Consider the following 25,437-nt stretch of genomic DNA (forward strand, 5'->3'; position numbering starts at 1 on the left):
GAACTGCGCCCCAAAGCCCTCCCCAGTTGTGTGAATGAATATTCGCCATTGGAACACTGATTCGCCTCCCAGCCAATCAGAAAGTGGGTCGTGAGACCCATCACCCGAATGGCCGAAAGGAGATCCGATCGGTTTTTCGCTGCCAGGAGGAGGAGGGAGAAGATGCAGAGAGGAAGCAGCTGGAGAGAACAGCCCGGAGAGAAGCCGATGCTTCCCGCTACCCGGAGCGCTGCTTGCGAGATGGGCTAAGTGCAGGGCCCTGACTACTGACTGACTGACCAACCTGAGGGGGGGGGTTGATGTTGAGTGCTGTCTGCCGTTTTTTTTGGGAGCAGTGATTATAATGATGCTTAAAGTGAAAAAAGGTGAAATATTCCTTTAAATATCATACCTTCTGGGTGTCTATATTATGCCTGTGAAGTGGCACGTGTTTCCCGTGTTTAGAACTGTCCCTGCACAAAATGAAATTTCTATGGGGAAAAAAGTCATTTAAAACTGCTTGCGGCTTTAATGTAATGTCTGGTCCTGTGCAAATGACACTAAATCAAAATACTGCAGGTCCCTGCCTGTATTTGTATGAGAACACCAGCAATTGTATTCGGGTAAGCTTTAGGTGCACACTGTGCAAAGGACACTAAAACTGAATACTGCAGGTCCCTGCCTGTATTTGTATCAGAATACCAGCAATTGTATTCAGTTAAGCTTTAGGTGCACACTGTGCAAAGGACACAGTATACTAAGTGAAAATACTGCAGCTAGCACAATCGCCTGCCTGCCTGTCAGTATATTATGAAGAGAATAACAGGAACGGATCTAGCTAAACTGAATACACTGTATAAATATATATACAACACCTGGGATGCATATATATCCTCTACACACTGTAACTAAAGCTAACTGACTCGCCTGCCTGCTCTATCTAACTTAAAATAAATTACACTGTCTCTCTATGTCTGTCTGTCTTTAACCACCGCCGCAACACACTACACAAGACCACCACGCAGGCAGCCTTATATAGTGTGGGGCTTGTACTAAACCTCCTGAGACATAATTGGCCAAAGCCACCCTGGCTTTGGCCAATTATGGCTCTCCGTTTTTTCCACGCTGTGATTGGCCAAAGCATGCGGGTCATAGTGCATGCTTGGCCAATCATCAGCCAGCAATGCCGCAGTGAATTATGGGCCGTGGCGCGCCATTTGAATTTGGCGCGAACGGCCCATAATGTTTGAAATTCGGCGAACGGTTGAACAGCCGATGTTAGAGTCGAACATGGGTTCGACTCGAACTGGAAGCTCACCCCTAAATACAGAGCAGAATTTTTTCACCAGATTGTATGTTTTATGAGCAGAGCCCTCCTATTCCTTCTGTATTGAACTGTATTGTAATTGTACTGTCCCCCTTATATTGTAAAGAGTTGCGTAAACTGTTGCTGCTGTATATAAATCCTGTATAATAAAAATGCCTTCAGTCTTCTGGGTTGAATGACACCCAGCAGCAATTTCCCAGAGGACTTCCCTGAGCCAGAGAAGAGGCGAAAAATATTTGTATCCTGTAGCCTGAGAGCAGAGTAGTTACAGAGAGCTTTACTAACAAGTTCAGGTGACCATAAACTTGAACTGAAACGAAGTTGTACAGCAGGGGCACTCAACCTTTTGAAGAGTGAGGGCCACTTAGGCCACTTGGCAACCGGTCGAGGACCACAATGAGCGGTTGGATGAAATGTCACGGCTGATCTATAGGCCCTCCAATCCAATCCGCTCAGATGGAAGGGTACGAATCCCCTTCTGTTTCTTTTAAGCAGATCAGATTGAAGGTAGACGGGTGTAAATGAACAAAAGTCTGTTTACATCTGCCGCTCTGTAGAGGTAAAATGGAGGGTCCTATCTGTTCGGGCCCATTGTGTGAAACGGGTCTAATTCCACGTACTCAGAATTTCTGACAACAAATGTTCGATGTGAGCTTTTGGTTGTTTTTTTCCGACCGTGTGTAGGCTCCATCGGACATTTGCTGTTGGAAAATCCAACAACAAATGTTGTTGTTGCATAATCTCTTGGTGTGCATGCTCGGAAACGCGTCGCTTTACGGCAGTACAGTCTGTGACTGGCCGAATGTGCCCCAAGCCTCGTTCTGGATCCTGCATTGATACCGGAAGTCGCCTGTGAGAAGCATGGAGAAACAAAGCTGAAATACCATCCGAACTGCAGAGATCTACATCTGACTCTACTGGACTCCCCTGCGCTGAACATAAAGAATTGTAAATGTGAGTGTTTTAATGCATATGGCTATTAAATTCGAAACAGTCTTACTAAGAGGCGCCTGTTACTTTGTTTTTCTCTTTTACATATCTGGAGTGGCTTCAACTCCCTGTACAATGCTGCCCTACCCACATAGACTGTACATCTTGACACAGAGCTATATATGCTCAAAAGACTACCTTATAAACTTACTGTTTGCTTCTTAATATACCATAACCTGCGCCGCCACCTGTTGTTGTTCTTTTTTTTTGTAATTGCGCTTTTTTTATTTTTTGAGTGTGGTCAATTAACACTTAGGCCCCTTACACACGACCGAACATGTCTGCTGAAACTGGTCCGCAGACCAGTTTCAGCGGACATGTTCGGTCGTCTGTACGTCCGACCGCACATTTTTCTGGCGGATCGGACAGGTTTCCAGCGGACAAATGTTTCATGTCAGCTGGAAGCCTGTCCGTCAGACATGTTCGGTCGTCTGTACAGACTCACCGGACATGTCAGCTCGGCCGAAAGCCCTCGCATTCATCTAAGTGATTCGAAGCATGCGTGGAAGCATTGAACTTCCAGGGCCGTGCACGTCGCGGCGACGGCGCGGCCACGTCACCGCGTATCGTGTCCGTGCGGATTTCTGTTTGATGGTGTGTACAACCATCAGACAGAAATCTCTGAGCGGACATGTCTGATGAAAACGGTCCGGCGGACCGTTTTCATCGGACAGTCCGTCCGTGTGTACGAGGCCTTAAGGTCACATGTTTGCAAATGTATGAATTTGTGGTTATTTACTATTCATAACACTGTGTATATGTTTATTATATTATTGTTTTATATATATTTATCTATATTAATTAGTTTACACTTAAGTTTATCTTGTAGAATTACAGGTACTTCCTATTCAAATTAGCGCTACACATAAAAATAAAATGCACTGTGTTAAAAAGCGGACACATAGGCATATTGTTGAGCATCTTCAAACAGTGTGGTAAAAAAGATTCTGAACTTATGCACATTCTTCATTTCTCAAATATGAATGTATACAGTGCACATCCCAGGGTTGAGAACCACTGATCTAGAGGCTTTTACCTTTTATAGGGTGGTAGTTCTGGGTGCTGCCCTGGGCTACATCGTGACCTGTCAGCAGAGGGCTCTGGTCATTCTTGATGACACTTCCGCAGCCCCTCAAGGTACAGAGTAAAAATTCAGCGGTGGCTTTTGGCTTCTGTAAGGTACAGCAGGGCTCTGCACTAACAGGAAGGAACAGAAAGGTGTGGCCTGGCAGAAGGGAGTATATGGTCCAACACTGGGTCGCAACCCAGAGGTTGAGTACCAATGCCCAAGGCAGATTGGAGAGTTTGGATTGTCCCTGCTTCAATATACCAAGTTTCAGAAATTCAGGATGGAAGTGAACTACTCTCGCACCACATTTTCTTTCAGTATATGCCTGACTATCAGCTTCTTGATTTTTACCAGTTTTAGTGATGATTTCAGAGGCCTTTTGTGGGAGTTGTATGTCTGCAACATGTAGTTTAGTGTGCCTTTGTCTATACCATGCTTTGTCTATACCATGCTATATTCCATCCACTTGTAGATCTTCAGCCCCTTGAGCTCCAAGTCTCTCACTGGACTCTATTATTCACTGACTTTGAATCCCATGAGTTCCTCAAGGATTTTGCGGTGGTATCTCCCTCAAGTGTCACCCACGCTTCCCTGCTGGGTCCCTAACTTGACACTCCAGATACCTTTCAAGCTTTACCCCTGCTAAACGGCTCAGTCCCTGGCTTGACACACAAGGCTGCTCTGCAAGCGTCACCTCCGATGGTTGGGTCCCTGACTTAATAACTGCCTAAAATTTCATGATTCTCCACCGTGCCCATTAGGTGAGAATGTGGCTCCGGTACTTGCTTCAGTTACTCACTGTGGCCCCTGGTAAAGGTGGTTTGTTTCTTAGTGGTGACAGCTTCCCTTCTACCTCTGATCACGACAGGTTCTCAGGCTGGCAGAACCGTCACTTACTTAGTCCCAACCCTAAGCTGCCCTCTTACTTCTGGATAGGCCCTCACACAGCCTGGCAGCCAGGTGGGCCCAATCTCCAGCCTAGCAGCCCCGGGCAGATGACACACATTCAGACTTGGTGGCATAGAACAAAGATCACCTGACTATATAGGTTCTCCCAGCAGGCTAAGGGATTCAATAAAACTCTTGCCCATTGGCTGAGATATGCCATATACACATGACCTTGAAATGTCCTTCTCACATCTAATGCCACCAAGTACTCGGCCATCTAGTGGCAGAAAAGAAACGTACAAGGCCAAACTTAGGGAGAAATCAGTGGATCTCTAACAACTATCTACAGTAGGTACTCCTGACAAGGAATTTGGTGAGGAGCTTCCTGACTAAACCCCAGGAGCCAGGACGCTACACAAAGAAAAAAAAGCCATTTAAAATGCTGGCAAAAGCAGCTTTGGCTGCTTTACTTCTGTTTGTATGCAAATGGCCAAGTAATTTCTTTCATTTATACCAGAACTTTATCTTAGATGAGGGCCTGATATAGTTGCTAATGAAGGATTCCCACACAAAAAAAATGGTGTGGGGTCTAAATTTTAGGGGGAACCCCATAAAAAAAGTGGGACCACCCAAAAATCCACACCAGAACCACATCTGAGCATGCAGCCTGGCTGGCCAGGAAATGAGGGGGTTGAGAACCCCCCCCCCCAAACCATCCAAGCCCATATGCCTCGATATGGGGCGTACCTTTTCCTCTGGCTAAGCACTTGTCAACCTTTTTGGACCGAACTTTGAGCGCATCTTTAATCATAAAATGGCACTGGCTGGAATGGTGGAATGTGTGTGACAGCAGATTTTTCAGAACACTGCCGAGTAACGCATAATTGAATGTCAGTTAGTACTTGGGCATCAATGCCTGGCCACAGAATTATTTACATAGTCTTTGCTTTGCTCTTACTATTCGTTGATGATTCTCCTGTGCAAGTTGTATAGGGCACTCAAGGTCTCTGGGTGTAGTAAACAATATGATACACTGACAATAAAGCTACTAAGGACAAGTAATCAGTTTAGAGGTAACTGTGAATAATGAGCATAAAATTATTGATCTCATTCCAGTGTGCCAGTTTTTGCACATAGGTGCCCCCAATGCATGCATTTACATCTGTATATGGAGGTGGGGGGACTTATATTTTTTTGGGGGTGAGATCCAAGTGCTTAGGTGTAACTTTTTTTTTTACATTTTTTCTTCACTTAGGGGACATGATGCATTTTTTGGTGACAGATTCTCTTTAATGAGACCTCAGGGGTATAAAAGACTCCTGATGTCTCACCTGCCCCCATGAAGCTGTATAGTGCAGATTACACTCCACTAGCGTCTTCTCCAACCATACTAAGGAGAGTGACACCAGGATCAAGAAGTGACGTTTTACATGTCAATTCCATGTCATTAACAGGAAGGGGAGGTCAGCAAATGGATGTTCACTGATCTCCCTCCCCTCTTACCAGTAGTAAAAGGATTAAAGGGGTTGTAAAGGAAAACATTTTTTTCATAATAAGCATCCTTTACCTGCAGACATTCCTCTTTTCACTTCCTCGTTGTTCGTTTTTGCTCAGAAGTTGCTCTATTTCTTCTCTGTTCTGTTCACTTCCTACTTGTCTGATTGTAACTCACCACCGTGAAGGGAGGCTTTACTGCGGTGGTCAGTAACGTGCTCACCCCTTCCTGGGAACTACATCTGTGCGGCAGGACGCTCTCTACGTGTTAGAGACTTCAAGGAGGTGTGAATTACTAGTGCTTGAGATTGGCTTTCCTGTGTGTTGCGCAAGCTGCCATTAACTGTATATGTTCTTCCATTTAGTAACCCTTGTCTGTATTTTGACCACATCTTTGGCTGCTGCCTAGACTGACCCCTGCAATTGACCATCTCTTTTGCCTGCAATCTGAACTGATCCTTCAGCTGGTATTGAACATGTAATATGGATTTAATACCCACTGAAGGACAAATAAACTGTATAACTTCAAGAGAGCGAAAATCTTTACAATTAAAAACATGTATTAGTGCGTTTGTGGCTCCACTGATTTATCACATATACATTGAACTTCCTCCTCCACTAGTACAGTAACGTCATGGTGGCTAGTGATAGGACCACTGTATGGAAGCATCTGGGTCTAAAAAGACTTCTAACCTCTTCTCTTTGGCCTTCAATACTTTCATACTCATTCAAGAGGCACGTTGGATCCTTTTGATAGACAATGTGCCGTCAGGGCTGCCTGAGTGCAGAAAGGGTCCTTTCTGGTAGGGTTGGATGTCATGTGTGCAGCTTAATGTTGCATAGCTTGGGGAAGATGAGGTAGAGAAAAGAACATGCGCTCTTGGGAGTTCCAAACACAGCTAAAAGATATTTGTGTATCAGTGGTGCATTTGCTAAATCAGAAAGATCCTTTATTAAAGTGGAAGAACCTGCAATGTTCTCAGATGTTTTTGTGATTTCTCCACAGTGACACCAGATCTTCCCCCAGAATTCCACCAATGTTGCAGTGACCATGTTAGACACAAAAGGTAATTTCCTGAAGAAGCCATAAAGAACTCAAAAGATTCTGAGTGTCCTGCCTTTTTTAAAGGTGAAGTTTAATGGGCTTACAAGTTCCTTCCCTAGATAATTTGTTCTCCCCTTAGCAACATGCTAATAAAATGTTTAAATAAAGCCTTTACCTTTCACTACATGCCTTATTTAAAGTGGTAGTAAACTCTGTTACACCACTTGCACCTACAGGTAAGACTTTACTAAGACTTAGGCCCCGTACACACGGACGGACTGTCCAATGAAAAAGGTCCGCCGGACCGTTTTCATCGGACAGTCCTCTGCCGGATTTCTGTTTGATGGTTGTACACACCATCAAACAGAAATCCGCGCAGACACGATACGCGGTGACGTGGCCGCACCGTCGCCTCGATGTGCGCAGCCCTGGAAGGTCAATGCTTCCACGCATGCGTCAAATCATGCAAGGGGTTTGGGCCGAGCGGACATGTCCGGTGAGTCTGTACAGACGACCGAACATGTCCGACGGACAGGCTTCCAGTGGACATGTTTCTTAGCATGCTAAGAAACATTTGCCCGCTAGAAACTGTCCGATCCGCCAGACAATTGTCCGGTAGGCCGTACACACGACCGAACATGTCTGCTGAAACTGGTCCGTCGGACCAGTTTCAGCAGACATGTTCGGTCGTGTGTACGGGGCCTTACATGTAGGTACTGTGAATATCTCCTAAACTTGCACACTATAGGAGATATTCAGAGTGCATGCGGCCAATGACATCACTGGCACATCACTGGCACATGCGTTCTGAAGGTCCGGCTTACAATGCCAGACTCTCAAGACCTGTGCAAAGCCTGTGTCATAAATGGCAGCTCCCGCACACATGCATGGGACTGCGGTTTACTACCGCTTTAAGGCTAGGTTCACATCACTGTGAATGGGGAACATGCACAAAATTGTACATTCCCGGCCACAGAGAAACTCGCCGCACTTTATAGACACATAGAGGAGCAGCACTATGCAGCTTGATTTAAAAAAAGGTGGGGAACTTCTTTCCCCATGTTTTCTCAAAAGTAGGGCAGCCTATTGAAATCAGCGAGCTGCCTTACCAATGATATACATGCGCAAACATGCTTGCACAGGTCTGAATGGTGCCTTAGACCAAGTGATATCATCACTCGGTTTCTGCGTTTCTCTATGCAATGCAGACAGATCATGGGAGAAGTTGTATAAATAATAAAAAGCCTCAATGGGTGGATGTGAGTGTAGAGCAATGTGCATTCCTAGGCAGGCTGTATTTGCATGCAAACCACCCAAGATAGTGATGCTAAGCATCTATGATTGAGGCTGGGTTCACACTGCAGCGCTCTCACAGCAGGGGTCCGGTGCTTCCCCATTCACCATTTCAGGTCCGATTTCAGCCTAAATGTTTGGCTGAATTCGGACCTGAAATGGATTAAAAGACACCCAGGATTCATGTGCAATTCACATTGGAGTTCGCATAGAGAGCCGGTCACAATCTCCTGCTATGCAAATTGGATGCAGAGAAATTCGCATCCAATTCTCAACAGTGTGAACCCAGCCTTAATGAAGTTAAATTTAATAAATGAAAGGGGCAGTCCAGGGACAATCAGAGGAAAGACCAAGATGATACTAAATGCCCTCCAGCCAGGAAATTAGACTGGCTTTTTCTGACTTGCTGCAGCTTCTAATGCATACTGTGAAAAGCTAACAGTATACAGTAAAAACAGTCATTTTCCATTCAGGATAGAAGCCTGTACAACTGTACAATACTAAAAATAGGGCTAACCTTGAGCTTTAACATTATAGTCCATGCTTAGGTCATGTATGTGTTTACTATCCATTTAAGGAAAAAACTAAGATGCTTACAGGACATGAAAAGATTGTGAAACAAACGTACATGTGAAGAATTTCAGAGTGCATTTCTGTTTTAAACAGGAAATCCATTGCTTCCCAGCTTCTAACATTCCCAAGGGCATATTTAGAGACTTTATCCACGTCAACAGAGACAGAAAGCAGCTGTGGGTAGTGAATATTACCAATCTGTTTCAATACCCACTAATGATCTCTAACCACTATCTCCTTTAAACATATTAACTTTTAGAACCTTTTTAGTCAACACAATGATCTGTCTGTCTATTTCACTAATAGCCTAAAAGATGAAGAAGGTCACAAATGTTTCCATTTTAATTGGATACAGATTGTAAACCCTAGGAACATATTGTTCTTTTTACCATTTAAGCCAAAGAAAATATTACGCGTCTTTATTTATTTATTTATGTTTAAATAAGCTTAAATATATTATATTTTGTATAATGGACTGACAGAAAATGAGTGAGCCCATTTATATATTCTCATATATATTGTACCATGTCAAAAGAGGCTAGCATATTTAGCTCCTTGTCAGGCACTTGCTCTCATTATCTGCAGTAGTGCATCTGTGCTTTATTGTGCCATTCACATCTGTCGTCACTTTTTACGGAAAGCATGAGATTTTACTGTGCTACAAGATTTTACTGGCCTGAAAACATCAACTTTTGTTGAGAAAAAAAAAAAGGCAGATTCTATATCTATACACTAAAGGTTGTGAATTCAGCTGAGCTGTACTGGCAAGTAATCCCATTAATGTAGCTAGCCAGCTTGAATATACATATATACACAATGAGTATATACTGTATAAACACTGTGTTTACATATATATATATATATATTTTTTTTATGATTGTGTTAAATAACATATCCCCTGCTGGATGCTTGGTTCCTCCTACTAGCCACTACGTCACTACAGGGGCACAGCAATGAGGTTAAAGCCAAAGGGATGTACCATATCATCCATCAGAGGACACATTATCCAACACACCAAGTGTCAGATAGTAGTGGTATATTTGCAAAACAAGGAGGAATAGAGTCACTGCCTGCTGGAAGGGTACCGTATATACTTGATTATAAGCCAACCCGAATGAAAGCCAAGGCACCTAATTTTACCACAAAAAATTAGAAAACGTATTGACTCAAGTATAAGCCTAGGGTGTCCATCTGCATGCCTCACTGTGCCTCACTTTGCCTCACTGTGTCCATGTGCATGCATCACTGTGCCCATGCCTCACTGTGCCCATGCCTCACTGTGCCCATGCCTCACTGTGCCCATGCCTCACTGTGCCCATGACTAGACTCACGTTTAACATATAGTATATAGTATAGTATATAGAAGAAGATTTGAAAAATCGGTGCTCCGCGGCAAGTCCCCAAAGTTACCAGAGAAATTACCGTTTAACATGGGAGTCTATGGAAGGGGTGCGCGACTTTGAAAAATCAGTGCTCCCCGGCCGTAGGTCCTCAGGGCAACAAACTTGAAGAGTGGGGCTATATGTGTGCCAAGTTTGGGGTCCAGGGGACCTATGGCCGGCCAGTATCGGGTCCCCAAAGTCCTAGAAATCAGGCGCAAAAAGGTGACTCGAGTATAAGCCAAGGGGGGCATTTTCAACACAAAAAAAAAGTGCTGAAAGAATCGGCTTATGCTCAAGTATATACGGTAAGTATTCAATATTTTTTTTTTCTCGGGCTGTATTTTGTGATCCTAGTGCAGTTGTGGAGGATATGTTATCACTGAAAAACTGGTGGCGATTAAAACCCCAGTGTATTATTTTATTCACAACTTCTTATTTTTGGTTGGATTTTAGGATTACAGCTGTGAAAAGGTTTATGCTTATGTTGTATACTGTTTACCAGAATAAAAAAAATGACTGCATATTTATTTATTCATCAAATCTGAAAATCTACAAAACAATTACCAACATGGTAAAAAAAGGTGATTTTACATTGTTACCATATGTAACATCTGGGTTTACAGTGTGATTCAGGAACATAATCTCTTACATGTAAGGATTAAACACAATGTTACTTGGTATTAACCTTTGATAGGTCACTTCTTTAGCATTGACACAACTTCAAGTGCTATTCAGATATAACATTTTTATATTTAAAAAAACTATATTTAAATATACGTTCTGTGCATTTTTTTTCTTTCAGTTCCATTGTAAACATATTAAATGATCCACAATAATAATTTAAAAAGGCAATTATGTTGCAAAGACCGTCAGAGGAAAAAAAAAAAATGTAAATGCAGTGCTTAATTAGTAAGGAACGCTTATCATTAATAATGCTGTTGATGCATAACATTTTTCTGACCATACATACGGTAATTAGGAATACATGAGAATAAACTAAAGAGAAAATGGACAAGAAAGAGGTTCAAATGCTGAAAAAATGAGGAAAAAGACCAAATGTCAAAGGCATAGTAACAGGGTCTCCATGGTCATACCAGTGACTGGGGTTCAAGAAAACAAGGGGCCAAACCATGACCCGGTGCTAATAGTTTCTTGGTGCTTTCACGTCCACTATTCATGATTTGATATCTACTCTATAAATGTGTTTGAACAGAGAAATGTGTTTTGAACAGAGAAAACTGGAAGATTTTTATTTATTTTTGTTATTTAAATGTTAAAATAAATGTCTTACTGATTGCTTAAAATAATTCACATTTCATCTGTGCCACTAAATAACACCCATTGTTTTGTACATATTTTCTGATGAAACAGTAAAAGACCAAATGCTTATTGTATAATCAAAGCTGAACTCCAGGCAGATATAAAATAATAAGAATAATTCATTACGTTTTCATATAAAAAAAAAAAATATGTTTTACTAGCACCCTAAATATTAGCTTTCTGTAATATTTTGTATTGCAGTGCTAAAGCTTGAAAAACAAAAAACAGAACTAGGAGCTCAGTTCTAACAGTATACATGTTGGCAAGATGAGAAGTGTTATAATTCATTACTGTACTGGTGATCTTTCATTGTGTAATTCTTGATCAAAACTGTGCTAATGAAGTTGAAGTTAATGACATGACTGCTCTGTCTGACAGGGGTGCCTTGGTCCCCAGAATTAATGCAAATAATCACAAATCCTTTGGCAGGTAGAGTGGTTTCCATATATGTAGTTAAACTGTATATTTAGCTGCTTGCTTGGAATTCAGCTTTCATTTATACCTTTACTTTAGCCATAGTGATAAGTAATTAATTAAATAGCAAAATAATAAGTTCACTGTAAATAAAGAAAAATATGTATCCTGTAATTGCCTTCCTTGAGGTTTCCCACCACCAGAGCTAAGCTTTGTCACATGATAGTGTAAAGGCTGACCGCAGGCTAGCCTGGGTTTGTAGGAGGAATCGGAGGGCTATTTATCCCTCCTCCCCTCTCATCTCCGGCGTCGGTGGGGTTTTTGGGTACCCACTCGTTCCCCCTTTTTTCATTTCATTTTTCATCATTTATTTCTTCACTATCACTTTCAGGGTATGCCCACTTATAGGCATACTGTCCAGCGAGGCTAAGGCACACCTCAGGCCTTGGTAGGTAGGGTGTCGCATTCCTCGGTGAAGACTCTGACTACAAGTTAGCGGTTAGTTGAAATGTACCCAGGAGTTTCCCAGGGTATATGTAAATTGGTCAGCATGGTGGGAAAGGGTGGGAAGGCAAATACAGGATGCTTATCATGCCTTTTATAAAATGAACCTACTTTGTGCAAAATACAGATTCCTTTTAAAATGCAAATAAACTATATTGACCATTTAGCGTGTTAAAGGGAGAAAAACAAACATTAATTTCCCTTCATTAAACCTCATTTTTCCTTCAGGTGTTGCCCTCATCACTTTATGTCACATTCTAATACTAGCAAAAAATGTTTACCCCAATATATTTTATAATATTGTCAGTCTAAAGGACCAACACTCAATCTTACATAAAAAAATAAAATAAAGCTGCAAGGAAATGCAATAACAAGGAGAAAATGGATAAGATAAAAACTGGAGCAAATTTAAAACTGGTCCATTGCCCAAAGAAACCTTTCATCTGCATTAGCATTCATTCTCTAACCTGCAGGGCTGGACTGGGACAAAAATTTGGCCCTGGACTTCATCCAGACAGGCCCACTTTAATTCAATAAAATGCTGCCCCCACCCCCCCGAAAAATCACGTCCACCAAAAGGCCCCTACATCCATTATTGTATATCATGAGAGGGTGAGAGAGAGAGAGAGAGTTGAGGGAAGGGAGAGGGGGTGAGTGTAAGAAAAAGAGAGTGAGTGTAAAAGAGAGGGGGTGAGTGTAGGACCCCTTTTTACACTGAGGCGTTTTTTAGGCGCTTTTGGGCGCCTGTAAAGCGACTGAAAAACGCTTCCGCTGCAGTCCCAGAGTGAAAGCCTGAGTGCTTTCACACTGGGGCGCTGCCAGGGCTTTAAAAAAAAGTCCTCCAAGCAGCATCTCTGTTTTAAAAAATGGCCCTCTGAGCCATCGGCCCACCGGGAAATTCCCTGTAGTCCCTATGGCCAGTCCATCCCTGCTAACCTGTATAAGAAAAGTAAATCAAAGAATCATTGATTGATATGGGCAACACCTCTAATCTTGTTCTAGTTTTTTTTAACCATCTCCAAAGTTTTTTTGGTCCTGTATGAAAGAAAGATAATATGAAACCATGCTTGTAATATCTGCTTAAAATATACTGCTTGCTGTTACAAGAAATGTATTAAAACCTTTGTATTGTGTTATTTGTTAATTAAACTGATCATTATAATAATAATAAAGATTTACTTTTATATTGTCTGCTAAATATGTAATTGGTGTGCAGGCTTTTATACTGGAAATAAAGTAGCAAATATTGACAGGGGCTAAATATGTGATTGGTGTGCAGGTTTTAATACTGGAAATAAAGTAGCAAATATTGTTTAATAAGTAGTATCAGTTTACTGCATGTTAATATATTGTATAAATATATATATTAATAAAAAAAATACAGTAGAAATTATCCTTTAATTCTAAAGGCTGCCTCCGTTATTTTGACAAATTTGATTATAAAAGATGAGAATGTGAAATCAACCACCTTCTAAATCAATTTTAGAACCCATTTAGTTCCATCACATTTGCATAGGAGCTTAACTGTATTTCTGAGAAAGGTTTACAATCTAGTCTAGTGTATGAAATAAAAAAAAATGCAAAATGCATAACCATACAAAGTGAAGGAACACCTTCATCAATCAGTTAGTCAAAGACTTCTGAATAGCCGGATTTGACTATTGAGATTTGCATATTATCAATGCTCACTGTATTATTGATGGAGTCAAACAAAGTCTCATGCGCTGTACACACGATCGGAATTTCCGATGGCATAAAATCTGATGGAATTTTCCGTCGGAATTCTGTTCAAGCTGTCTTTCATACACACTGTCAGACCAAATTCGGACCGTCCAAAACGCGGTGACCTAAAAGACTTTGACGAGCTGTAAAAAATGAAGTTCAATGCTTCTGAGCATGCGTCGACTTGATTCTGAGCATATGTGGGTTTTTTCTCCGTTGGAGTTCCACACAGACGATAGGAATTTCCGATAGGAATTTTTTCCATCAGAAAAAAATAAAACATGTTCTATTTCTAAACTCTGACCCGCACACGGTTCGGAATATCCGATGAAAAAAATCCATCTGGCTTTTTTCATCAGAAATTCCGATCATGTGTACAGGGCATAAGAGAAAGTTCTTCTTATGGCTCCCAATGTTAGTTATTATTGAGAGCCAATAGCATATTTATATTCCCTTTACTCACTGAGGCTTCTTTTCCCAAGCCTATTGCTTAGGTGAGCTGTGTCTTTAATACCCCCAAGGAAAAAACGAATAGCTAGATTCAGGATGGCGAGAGCGCATAGTTGTGGCGGCGTAGCGTATGGCATTTACACTACGCCGCCGTAAGTTAGCGAGGCAAGTACATGATTCACAAAGTACTTGTCTGCTAAGCGTAAATCGGGCGGGCGTAGGGGCGGCTAATTCAAATTCGTCTGAGGGGGCGTGTTTTATGTTAATGGGGCTTGACCTGACGTGATTGACGTATTTTACAAACGGCGCATGCGCCGTCCGCCTACATATCCCAGTGTGTATTGCGGCAAAGTACGCCACACGGTCCTATTGATTTTGACGTGGACGTAAATGACGTAAAACCCTATTCACGGACGACTTATGCAAACAACGTAAAATTTTCAAATTTCGACGCGGGAACGGCGGCCATACTTAACATTACTATTCCAGCTATTTGATGGAATAACTTTAGGCTTGATAATACTCTACGTAAAAGGCGTATCTGTACTGCGTCGGCCGGGCGTACGTTCGTGAATAGGCGTATCTAGTGATTTACATATTCTATACTGACCGCAATGGAAGCGCCACCTAGCGGTCAGCCTAAAAATTACACTTTAGGATACGACGGTGTAAGACACTTACGCCGCTCGTATCTGAGCCTAATTTAAGCGTATCTGGTTACCAGAATATGCTTAAATTAGCGCTGACGCAAATTCAGACTTAGGCTGGCGTATCTACTGATACGCCTGCCTAAGTCTCTCTGAATCTAGCTATAAGTCTGAACATTTTCCCCAGCAGCAAAAACTTAGTAAACTGATGAATACACTGCTCTGCTTTACTAATCAAATTTTGCAGAATGATGGAAATGGGATTTAAAGTGACCCATTTGGGTGTGTGAAGTATCTGCTCCCAACTGCATGCTGTGGTTTCTCCTGCCAGCAGGGAGGAACCATTATTTTCAATGGAGGAAACCAATGTTAAAGCCATTTGGCTTGTTGAATACTTTCAGCAAGCACAAAGAAGTCAGCATTTTAACAAATGGAAAGGTAAGGGTTACTACAAAACACATCTACTGTGTGGAAGTCTAAACAGGTCCCAAATCTAGTTACTATTTGATGCAAAAGCTGCATAAAATAAAAACAATTGTTACCTCCCCTGAGTAAGCCAAATCCTCCTTCCTCCTTAGTAAGCCCAAAATGTTTAAAAACACAAAACCGACTTTTGAGTTGCCCCAAGAAAGCCACAGGGCACAACAATGTAAAATAAGGGGAATGTCGTACACCCCTGCACACATTTATTTTTGCAAAAATATTAAAATGGACCACTACAAATCGTGCCATAAATCAGACAAAAATATAAAAAAAAATTCTGCATAGTCAGTTACTTTAAGGCCTCGTACAGACGACCCAACATGTCCGATGAAAACGGTCCGCGGACCGTTTTCATCGGACATGTCCGCTGGGATCATTTGGTCTGATGGCTGTACACACCATCAGACCAAATTCCGCGCGGACAGAATACGCGGTGACGACGTGGCGACGTGACGGCGACAATGACGCGGCGACGTGCGCGAACCCGGAAGTTCAATGCTTCCACGAAGGCGTCGAATCACTTGCGCGGGTTCTCGGGCCAGCGGACATGTCCGATGAGTCATACTGACCATTGGACATGTCCGGCGGACAGGCTTCCAGCGGACATGTTTCTTAGCATGCTAAGAAACAGTTGTTCGCTGGAAACCTGTCCGGTCGGCCGGAAAATTGTCCGGTCGGCCCTACACACGAACGAACATGTCTGCTAAAACTGGGGCAATCAATTCTACTTGGCAGGTATTATCCTTAATTATGATAACATCATGTCCCTCTACATGTTTTGCACAGCTTGTCCCTTGCTTTCTCAAGAGGATGAGATCCAAAGAGGTCAGATAAGTGGGACATGGTGTTTATATAATTAAGAATAATACCTGCCAAGTCAAATTGATTGCCCCACATGGGAGAATTTGTTAATGTATGATTACCTGACAATTTGTCGTGGTCCATTTTAATATTTTTGTAAGAATAAATTTGTGCAGGGGTGTATATTCACCCTGTTACTTTATTGTACCCTGTGATGTCCTTGGGGCATCTCAAAAGTCTGTTTTGTGTTTTCTAAAAATGTTGGGGTTCATGCTATTGCTATCACAATGTGGTGCCCTCCATAGTGTGCCTGGAGCCCATCCTCCTCCTAGTAAGCTCCCATCCTCCTCCTTCATCTCACATGCCCCCCTCCCAGACACTGCATCTCTCGGAGGGTTTAAGCAACAGTGCTGCCAATCCAGAAGGCAGTGGGCAGGGCTAGGTCTGACCAGCAGATGGTTAACAAATCCGTGAGAATGCTGATAGCCACGCCCCCTACAGTGTTTTTATCTCACTGTAGTGCAAGCAGGCACAGTCTACATGAAGGTAATAATGCTGCTCTGAAGACACAGTGCAGTAGTGTTGTCACACCATTACAAGAAGCTGCATGAGGTGGAATTTACTGGCAGGATCAACAAGTATTTAAGTATAAGACTTTGCAAGGGAACACAGTGAAAACTGAACATGCAAATGCACTTACAAGTGCTGCAGCAAATGGGTTCTACTTTAAGTGCCTCTGGTGCAATGTGCATTGTAAATTACTATATATTTTTAAAACGTAAAAATAATAAACTTATATATTCCAAAGCCATGATTTCAAGGAAAACATACTTTTCCATAAACCACAATTTCATAATTTTAGCACCATAATGCAGATTATATAATACTAATTAGTCCTATAATGATGCTTCATTCAAACTGAAACATACAACAATGTCAGAAGATAAATACTCCCATCAATTTTTAGGACCAGTTTATCTTTTATGCAGTCCAAACATGAAGGACATTAAATTGTTGATTGTAAATTCATTAATGATAGTGCAATAAACTATTACTCCACACTTACTACTAGAAGACTATACTTCCCATTATAAATTAGCGTTACACATATTTTTACATGAGTTTTGCACTGTTTCAAGTAAATGTGGTGTAACAATTTTACTTTCACTTGCTTAGTTCTTTGAGGTGATTGGTCAATTTAATCATTCATCGGTATGACTTTAATTCCGTGGGCATTGATATAAGTCAGCAGGATTTTGGCCCTTCTTTCTATTACATCGATAAGTTTTTCAATCCCTTGACGTCCTCGCTGACTTTCCCAGAAAACTTTGTCCAGAAAAAACGACTGAAGGAGTCTTTCACGGAGTTTCTGACTTTTTAACACAGAAACTGCAGATTCAGGGAACCTGGAGCAGATAGTTAAAAAAAAAAAAAAGAAAGAAAAAAAAGTTTAGTATATTAATGTTTTTATTAAACATTGTAAGCATTGTTTTTTTCAAATATATATATAATATAATGCATATGGGAATATCTTTCTTTGTGGTATGGAAATTTCTCTTTAGGCATTATGGGCCAGATTCAGGTACCTGCGCCGCGGCGTAACGTATCCCGTTTACGTTACACCGCCGCAAGTTTTCAGCGTAAGTGCCTGATTCACAAAGCACTTACCTGTAAACTTGCGGCGGTGTATCGTAAAGACGTCCGGCGCAAGCCCGCCTAATTCAAATGGGGTGTGTACCATTTAAATTAGGCGCGCTCCCGTGCCGAACGTTCTGCGCATGCTGCGTTCGTAAATTTCCTGACGTGCTTTGCGCAAAATTACGGCGCCCCGACGTGTTTGTGAATGGCGACGTGCGTAACGTATTTACGCCAATTTTTTTTTTTTTAATTCGACGCGGGAACGACGACCATACTTTAACATGGCTTGTGTAAAGTTAAGCAATGAAAAAGATTGCTTAACTTTGCGACGGGAAAAAACGACGTTACGCACGCGAGTAGCTTTGTGGATCGCCGTAACTGCTAATTTGCATACCCGACGCTGGAAAACGACGCAAACTTCACCCAGCGGCGGCCGAAGTATTGCAGCCTAAGATCCGACGGTGTAAGTCAATTACACCTGTCGGATCTTAGGGCTATGAATCAGCCGCATAGTTAGGATGGGCGGATACAGAGATACGACAGTGTATCAGGAGATACGCCGTCGTATCTCTTCTGTGAATCTGGCCCTATGTTTATAGCTGCCAAATCAAGAGGGATGCCTAATCCAGCATCACCTCCCTCTTGTTCTGTTTATTAAACTGTATGTCCAGCAAAAAACGTTGGGTTCTGGGTAGAGCAGGGAATGGTTAGGGCCCCTGTCAGGTTTTTACTCCTATCCAGGCCTTTGTTAGAGAGATTTCTCCTCACCTGGCATTGTTTTATCAGAAAGGAAATTAGATTTTGATTTTGTCTTGGAGAGTTCTGCTCGCATTCAGAGATACTGCCTGATGATAACTAAGCAAGTAGGGTTATATTACCACCTACAGGAGAAATAGACACTACACATGTAGAAATTTAATGCCAACCCCCTTTAAAACCGCTCCCACCCCACATTTTCCCAGCTGTAGCAAACCGTTTTAAATAGAGAACAAAAATGGGGGGAGGGAACTGTGGGTGGACTCAGAAAAAAGGGTTTTACAGTGAGTAAATTCCTATTTCTCTATCGTTCACTGAGGGACACACCTTGATGATAACCAAGCAATGTAGGAACATCCAATATCAGTACAAAAAGCACATGAAAACAAGGCAGGTGAACCAGCCCAACAGACAGAAAAAAAAACATAACAATGGGAAAACCAAGGACTGAAACAGCTGCTTGCAGAACTTTTCTGTCATTAGAGGTCTGAGGCACAGAGGCCAAATGACAAAAAGCCTTCTCTATTGGAGTGGGCTTTAATGGGCAAAGGAAGCACTTTATCATGCTTTGACCTGCACAAAAACCTGTATAAGCTACTGATAAATTAGAGACCTCAAAGCCAGAGAACCTTTTGGAAGAGCTTCTGGAATAACAAACAGGAAATCCATTCGCCTCAAAAAAAAAGCAACATTCCTTACCAGACCATAGAGAGAAATCGCTCTGGCATAAAATGGACATGAACAAAGAAAAAGGTAACACACAATGCTCATTAAGCCGAAAAGCAGAGAAATACATGCAAAAGGGGGGTCTTTATTTCCATAAAAATCTTGTGTTTGTATAAAGCTCTTTACAGGTCATTGCTGATAACTTAGTCAAAGGGATTGCCATAAGAAAGGTTATCTTACGAGATAACACATTAAAGGAAATGTCTGGAGTAGGAAGAACTGATCCTGAATAGTATCGAGGAAAAGTAACTAATAATGTGATGGAACCAGAGGTGACATCTTGATATTCAAGATTCACCTAAAATCATTTAAGGTCCGCTGTATTAGTGACACATTGGATTCCAAAGTCTGTGAGGTCTGTTCATGCAGCAGTGGACGATATAGAGATCAGATGACAAGAACACATATAACATGAAGAAGACCCAGAACCACTGCAAGATCTTTGGTGAATACTCTTGGGGTCAAGTTAAGGCAAGGAAGGCATGGAAGGTCCACAAATTGATAGTGATTTTTGTCCACAGCAAAGCTAGAAATAACTAGTGACATGAAAAGATGGGAAAGTGTTAATATGTTTCTCTCATGACCATGGATGCTAAGAAGAATCAACAATGAGGGAGGCAATTAATGACCAAATAGATTTCATTCAAAACCTTTTTAGGACAAGCAAAATGATTCGAAGTCTATGAATCCAAGACATCAGATCTTCAAAGGCCATCAGACATCCCAACACCTTGTAATGGATCTGATGGGGGTGGATTTTCATGCTGAGGTGGATTTATCTGCAGGCTTTGAGTTTTTGGTCTGTCACAAAGGCTTAGAAGTCCCAGACCCCATGGGAGTGATATAAGCCTGGTGGTTCTGAAAATTGGAACCTGACTTTGAGAAAATAATGGAACATTTTAAAGGCACTGACCTGTGTTATTAATTCTAAACCTGGTGTAGCAGAGGTAGATGAGAAACTGAATCCCCCTTCACCTTTTAATGGTTTTCTCTAATGAAGGGACAAAAAAGACAGTCTCCCATGAAAGGTATTCATAACAAAATCTTTACACACTGTTGTTCCTCTGACCAGCACTTAAGCAAGAATGCCATGCAATTCTGGACAGAACAAAAAGAGACATAAAATGGTTAGCATCCAGTGCTACATTGTACAAAAAGATCAACTCAACAGTCACCCTGCAAAGCAAGTGGCAAGCTGAGTGTCAACACTAGCTGTCACCAGATCGCTGTTTAGTAATTTAGTCCACTCAGCCAAAGTCTGGGAAATGAGTGCAGAGGGGAACATGGGTCAAAGGGAAGATGCCACCAACAAATAAATTGATTGCCATATTGCTTCCAACCTTTTGTCATTAGGGTCCTTGAAAATCAGAGTGCCTTCTATGAGAAAACCTTTAGTGGCACCTTTAAATCTATAAAAAAACAAGCTCAGTCATTGTGGTAGATGTAGAAATGGTGGAATTCTCATTTTTTTTAAGTGGAATGAACAACTTCTGAATAAAATTCAGCTGTTGGGGACTTCTCCTTTAGGGAAGAGAAGGACATCTCATCCAACAGAAAATCTTGACAGATCCCTGATCCCTGACAGAAATAGGAATATCAGGCATTTCTGCAGCAGATTCCACTGGGGAAGGTGGTGGTGGGTATTTTAAGCTACTGTGATCAGAGCTTTAAATCCAACCAAACAAAAGAGAATTTGAAGAAAGGAATTGGAATGAGCACCTGAAGAAAAAGAAGGGTGGATAAGAAATGGCCGCCGATGACAATTCCAAATGTGATTTGTAAGTAGCAAAAAGGAACATTTTTTTCCCATCATGTTCCTAAAGTGAATCTGCGTACACAATATACAGCTAATGATTTGCTGTCACAAAAAACTCAAAGCACACTGAGCACTGAAGTTGAACCATATTACAGCTTGTAAATGAGGCATGCGTTCTTTCTATTAGCAAGCACACAGATCATCTGCAAAACATTTAAAAACATCCAGTACAGGTTTCAGCAATGGCATTTCAGTGAGTGCATAAACGCTGTGCAAGATGTTGTTGACAGCACCAGGTGGTTTGGCTAAAAACACTAGATGAGCCTAACATAATTTAAAACCACTGTGGTGCAAGGATGCCTAGAAAGTGCACACACACTAGGCCCTTACCATGCTGTGCAATGAAGTTTTGGCCAGAACAAATGTCAAATAGTTGGTTGAGCATAACAGTGCTTGGCTGCAAACACATACACACATAGACCCCACAGACCCAGGGCAAAATAAAAATGAGGAAATATATGTACATACAGAAAAAACTGCCCAACTTTCTAAGCTCAAGAAAAAGTAAAGGCACGACAAGGACAAGATTTTTTTGTCCTCCATACACAGTGTCCAGCCAGCTACATCTGCTGCTAAAGTAAAACTACTAATAAATCCAAAAAATAAATAAAAAATTACCAAACTCAGCCAAGACTTCCATTAGTAACTCACAACAGGTAAATCTACAAAGAATGGGAACGGGTGAACTCTGCCGCAACTCTGTTCCAGATAACTCAACAAGGAATCCCCTGCCTGAAAAACAGAGCCCTGAGTCACTGGAACACAGCCTGGATGTCACTTCCGACTGCAGGAGTGCTTCAGGGAGAACACCAGTATGAAAATATCGTAAAACCTGCATTTGTTGGCTAATCAGAGAGACTTTGAGGATTTTGAACTTTCTGGATGAATTTACCACTAGCCGCTGATAGCAGAAATCTTTCAATTGAAGCAAAAAATCTAGCAGAGAGGATAGTGACATCTCCCGTGAACACTAATCAAGTACAGTAAGTGGTGAGGTGGAAGAGGTTTTAACTTCTAGGGGGCTGGCTTTCAGTTATCATGTGTATGTATGTATATATATATATATATATATATATATATATATAGGGGTAGATTCAGAGAGAAGATACAACGGCGTATCTCCAGATACGCCGTCGTATCTCTGAGTGCGGGCCGTCGTATCTATGCGCCTGATTCATAGAATCAGTTACGCATAGATTTCTCTAAGATCCGACAGGCGTAAGTGTCTTACACCATCGTATCTAAAAAAAATATATAATAAAATATATTACTGAGCATTACATAGCTTCTTGAACTTCTAACTGAGCAGGACCTGCATCACAAGACAGGGAAGGCACCTGGGTTTAACCATTTCTGTTTAGTTAATGCAGCTGTCAATCAAAGCTAGCAGTACAGAGTATCTATCACACCCTGAGAGACAGGTCTATCTTGGCAGGAAAGAGAGAGCCGAGTGCTCACTGCAAAATAAATTCAGTAGTGAAGGTAGCGGTTTGCAACTAAGGGAAAAAAGGGTCAAGGGAACAAACTGGGGAGAAGAAGACGAGCAGATTATTAAAGATAATAAATTAACAGTTTTCATTATCTATGCATGAGATGCTTACTCTTTAATTCCTTCAAGTAACTTAAAATTCAAATTATCTTCACTCCTGTCAAAATATCCTTTATTTTTAATGAAGACCAAGTGCCGAGGGTCATGTTTCCTTTGTATGATGTGTGTTAGGTCAATGTTCTGGGGGTCATCGCATTTTAAGTGTAGGCCTTGTTGGACACAGGTATCTTCTTTTCGAGGTCTGAAGCCACAGCAGTTTTTGTCAAAACGATTGTAAACCTGCAAGGCAGTTAAAGTTTGAGAGATTAAGTAAAATTAACTAAAATGTACTGTATATCAATCAAATGCAACTATTTTGTTATGTTTTCCCATTCACACAGGATACCTAGAGAAAAAAGGTGTCTCATGTCTGAAGGCAAGCAATTCCCAGCTAGCTCAACATGTTCTATCCCAATAGCTGGGCTCTGAACTAGCTGAGTTCAGTTCTCATGAACATACAATGGAGAAGCCTAGCCTCTCAGCTTCCCAGCTCCCTCAAAACAAATAGAGCTAAACAGGATTTTATCCTGCTGGAAGTTCCAGAAAAGAGCATATAACATATTTAAGTTGTAATTTTTCAATATTTTTAAGCTTTGCTATGTAAATGAGGACATGTAACAAAAGTAGGTGTTATCTAACTTTGGCGACACAAGTAAAAATACACTTTAAATGTAGCTTTTATTATAAGTATTTAAACCCTTTAAATACAAAATAACCTTACAATCTGCTACAGAAACACAGTAAAAGCATAATATACTGCAAATGCAGCTAAACACAGAGACACTATGAATTTGTTTTGAGAGAATGAATCAGATTTAGACTTAGACTACCACATTCCCACATTAAACTGTGTGTCGGGAAAGTGACTGATGCACATTTCCTGCTTCATCCTGGGCTCCACCCTGGCACAGCTATGTTTAGCTTGGAGAACATAAAAGTATGATGCTACTGCTAAATATAGGGTTTTAAGCCAGAGAGAACAAGGCTATTTCCTAGATGATGAGGCGGTCTACAGCAACCACAAACATCCTCTGTCTGAAGCCCTATAACAAACAACAACCAGGTTCCATCTATTTGAAGAATCTTTGGGATACTTTGCCAGCAGTTGATGCATTTAACACTATAAATGTGACCATACAATGCAAGATCACCGAGGCCCCGTACACACGGTCGGACCAAACCGATGAGAATGAACCGAAGTTCAGTTTCATCGGACCAAACCGACCGTGTGTATAGGCCATCGGTCTGTTTTCCTTCGGTCCAAAATTTTAAAACATGCTTCAAAACCGAACCGATGGACCGCTGCTCCATCGGACCAAACCGATGGTTAGTACAGAAAAGCATCGGTTCAAAACCCGCGCATGCTCAGAATCAAGTCGACGCATGCTTGGAAGCATTGAACTTTGTTTTATTCAGCACGTCGTGTGTTTGACGTCAATGCGTTCTGACCCGATCGGATTTTGGACTGACGTTGTGTACACATATCAGGCCGTACGGCCACTTCAGAGGTGAACCGATGAAAACGGTCCGAGGGACCAGTCACATCGGTTTGGTCCGACCATGTGTACAAGGCCTTACTCGACTGGATAAAAGATCTCTGCCCATGTTTGTTCTAATCTCTGCACCATGATATCCTGCTATTTACTTTTCTAGACTTGATGCAAGGTACCTTTTATTACATGCACAATTAGGGGTCTCTTTTCTATAAAAAAATATATATTTATATATTGGAAAATATGTTTATTCTGATGGCAAGGCCCATTATTCCTTAATATTTATCTCTCAACTTCTATTGAACCAACTACATTTCTTGCTAATATTGGGCAATGTAGCATCATTTTCAAGATAGACTTTGGAAGGTGGTTGTTCATTCAAGCATGATGCACCCACTCACAAAATTAGCGAATGGGAAAGGTAACCTCCAGACATAAGAGTATTGCCCAATCTGCCAAAAAATGATGGATTTAGTGACTCTTGGTTAACTGAATAGATTTGCTGTCGATTTAAATAGATTGTCTTGGTTTAAACAAGGCATCATTGATTACTTTTACTTGATACATGTATCATATAAAAAAGGGTAGCATGAAGTCCAGGATTAGACTTACACTAACCATATCTAAATCATTCTTATAGAACCGCTTAGGACCACATTTCTGTAATAACTATATATATGCATGCAGGTTAAAGTGTTGTGTGCCCAGCCTGTGTAAAGACTTGTTCCGTAGGTGGCACATATAAACGACAAGCTATAATTACGGTACATGAAATGGGCAGAATGCCTCAAGAAGATAAATGCCTGATTAATGGTAATGTTTTATATAGTGTGAGAAAGCTTTAAAACTTGCATCTGACCCTGTTCCCGAGCTTTTCCTGACCCAGTCCCTCCTGCGTTCCTGTTACCTTTACCTTCACCCTACAGCCCGATCCATCTTCTCCCTGTCCTGTTTGATCCCTGTCCCCATCTACTGATCTCCCTGTGTATGACCTTGGCCTGGCTAATGCTTATGTTTCTGGAACATCCCTTGTCCATCT

At 41.4% G+C, this 25,437-nt stretch overlaps 1 protein-coding gene and 1 long non-coding RNA gene across 2 annotated transcripts in view; both read right to left on the reverse strand.

Annotated features, from left to right (window-relative positions):
* Nucleotides 1-10,547: 10,547 nt before the first annotated feature.
* LOC120920291 lies at nucleotides 10,548-14,078 on the reverse strand. The gene is made up of 2 exons (XR_005744703.1): nucleotides 13,215-14,078; nucleotides 10,548-12,745 (listed from the first exon to the last, which is right to left on the reverse strand). It is a non-coding gene; the product is annotated as an uncharacterized LOC120920291 (long non-coding RNA).
* A 3,261-nt stretch (nucleotides 14,079-17,339) lies between these two features.
* GASK1B (golgi associated kinase 1B) overlaps nucleotides 17,340-25,437 on the reverse strand; it is a 67,536-nt gene continuing 59,438 nt past the window's right edge. Inside the window, exons 3-4 of the mRNA XM_040332297.1 lie at nucleotides 22,919-23,145; nucleotides 17,340-17,787 (exon numbers count right to left, since the gene is read on the reverse strand). Of these exons, the coding sequence (XP_040188231.1) occupies nucleotides 17,580-17,787; nucleotides 22,919-23,145 (435 nt within the window). The 3' untranslated portion in view covers nucleotides 17,340-17,579. The remainder of the gene's footprint in view (nucleotides 17,788-22,918; nucleotides 23,146-25,437) is intronic.

Source organism: Rana temporaria, chromosome 1 (assembly GCF_905171775.1).
Source record: "Rana temporaria chromosome 1, aRanTem1.1, whole genome shotgun sequence".
NCBI classification, from domain to species: domain Eukaryota; kingdom Metazoa; phylum Chordata; class Amphibia; order Anura; family Ranidae; genus Rana; species Rana temporaria.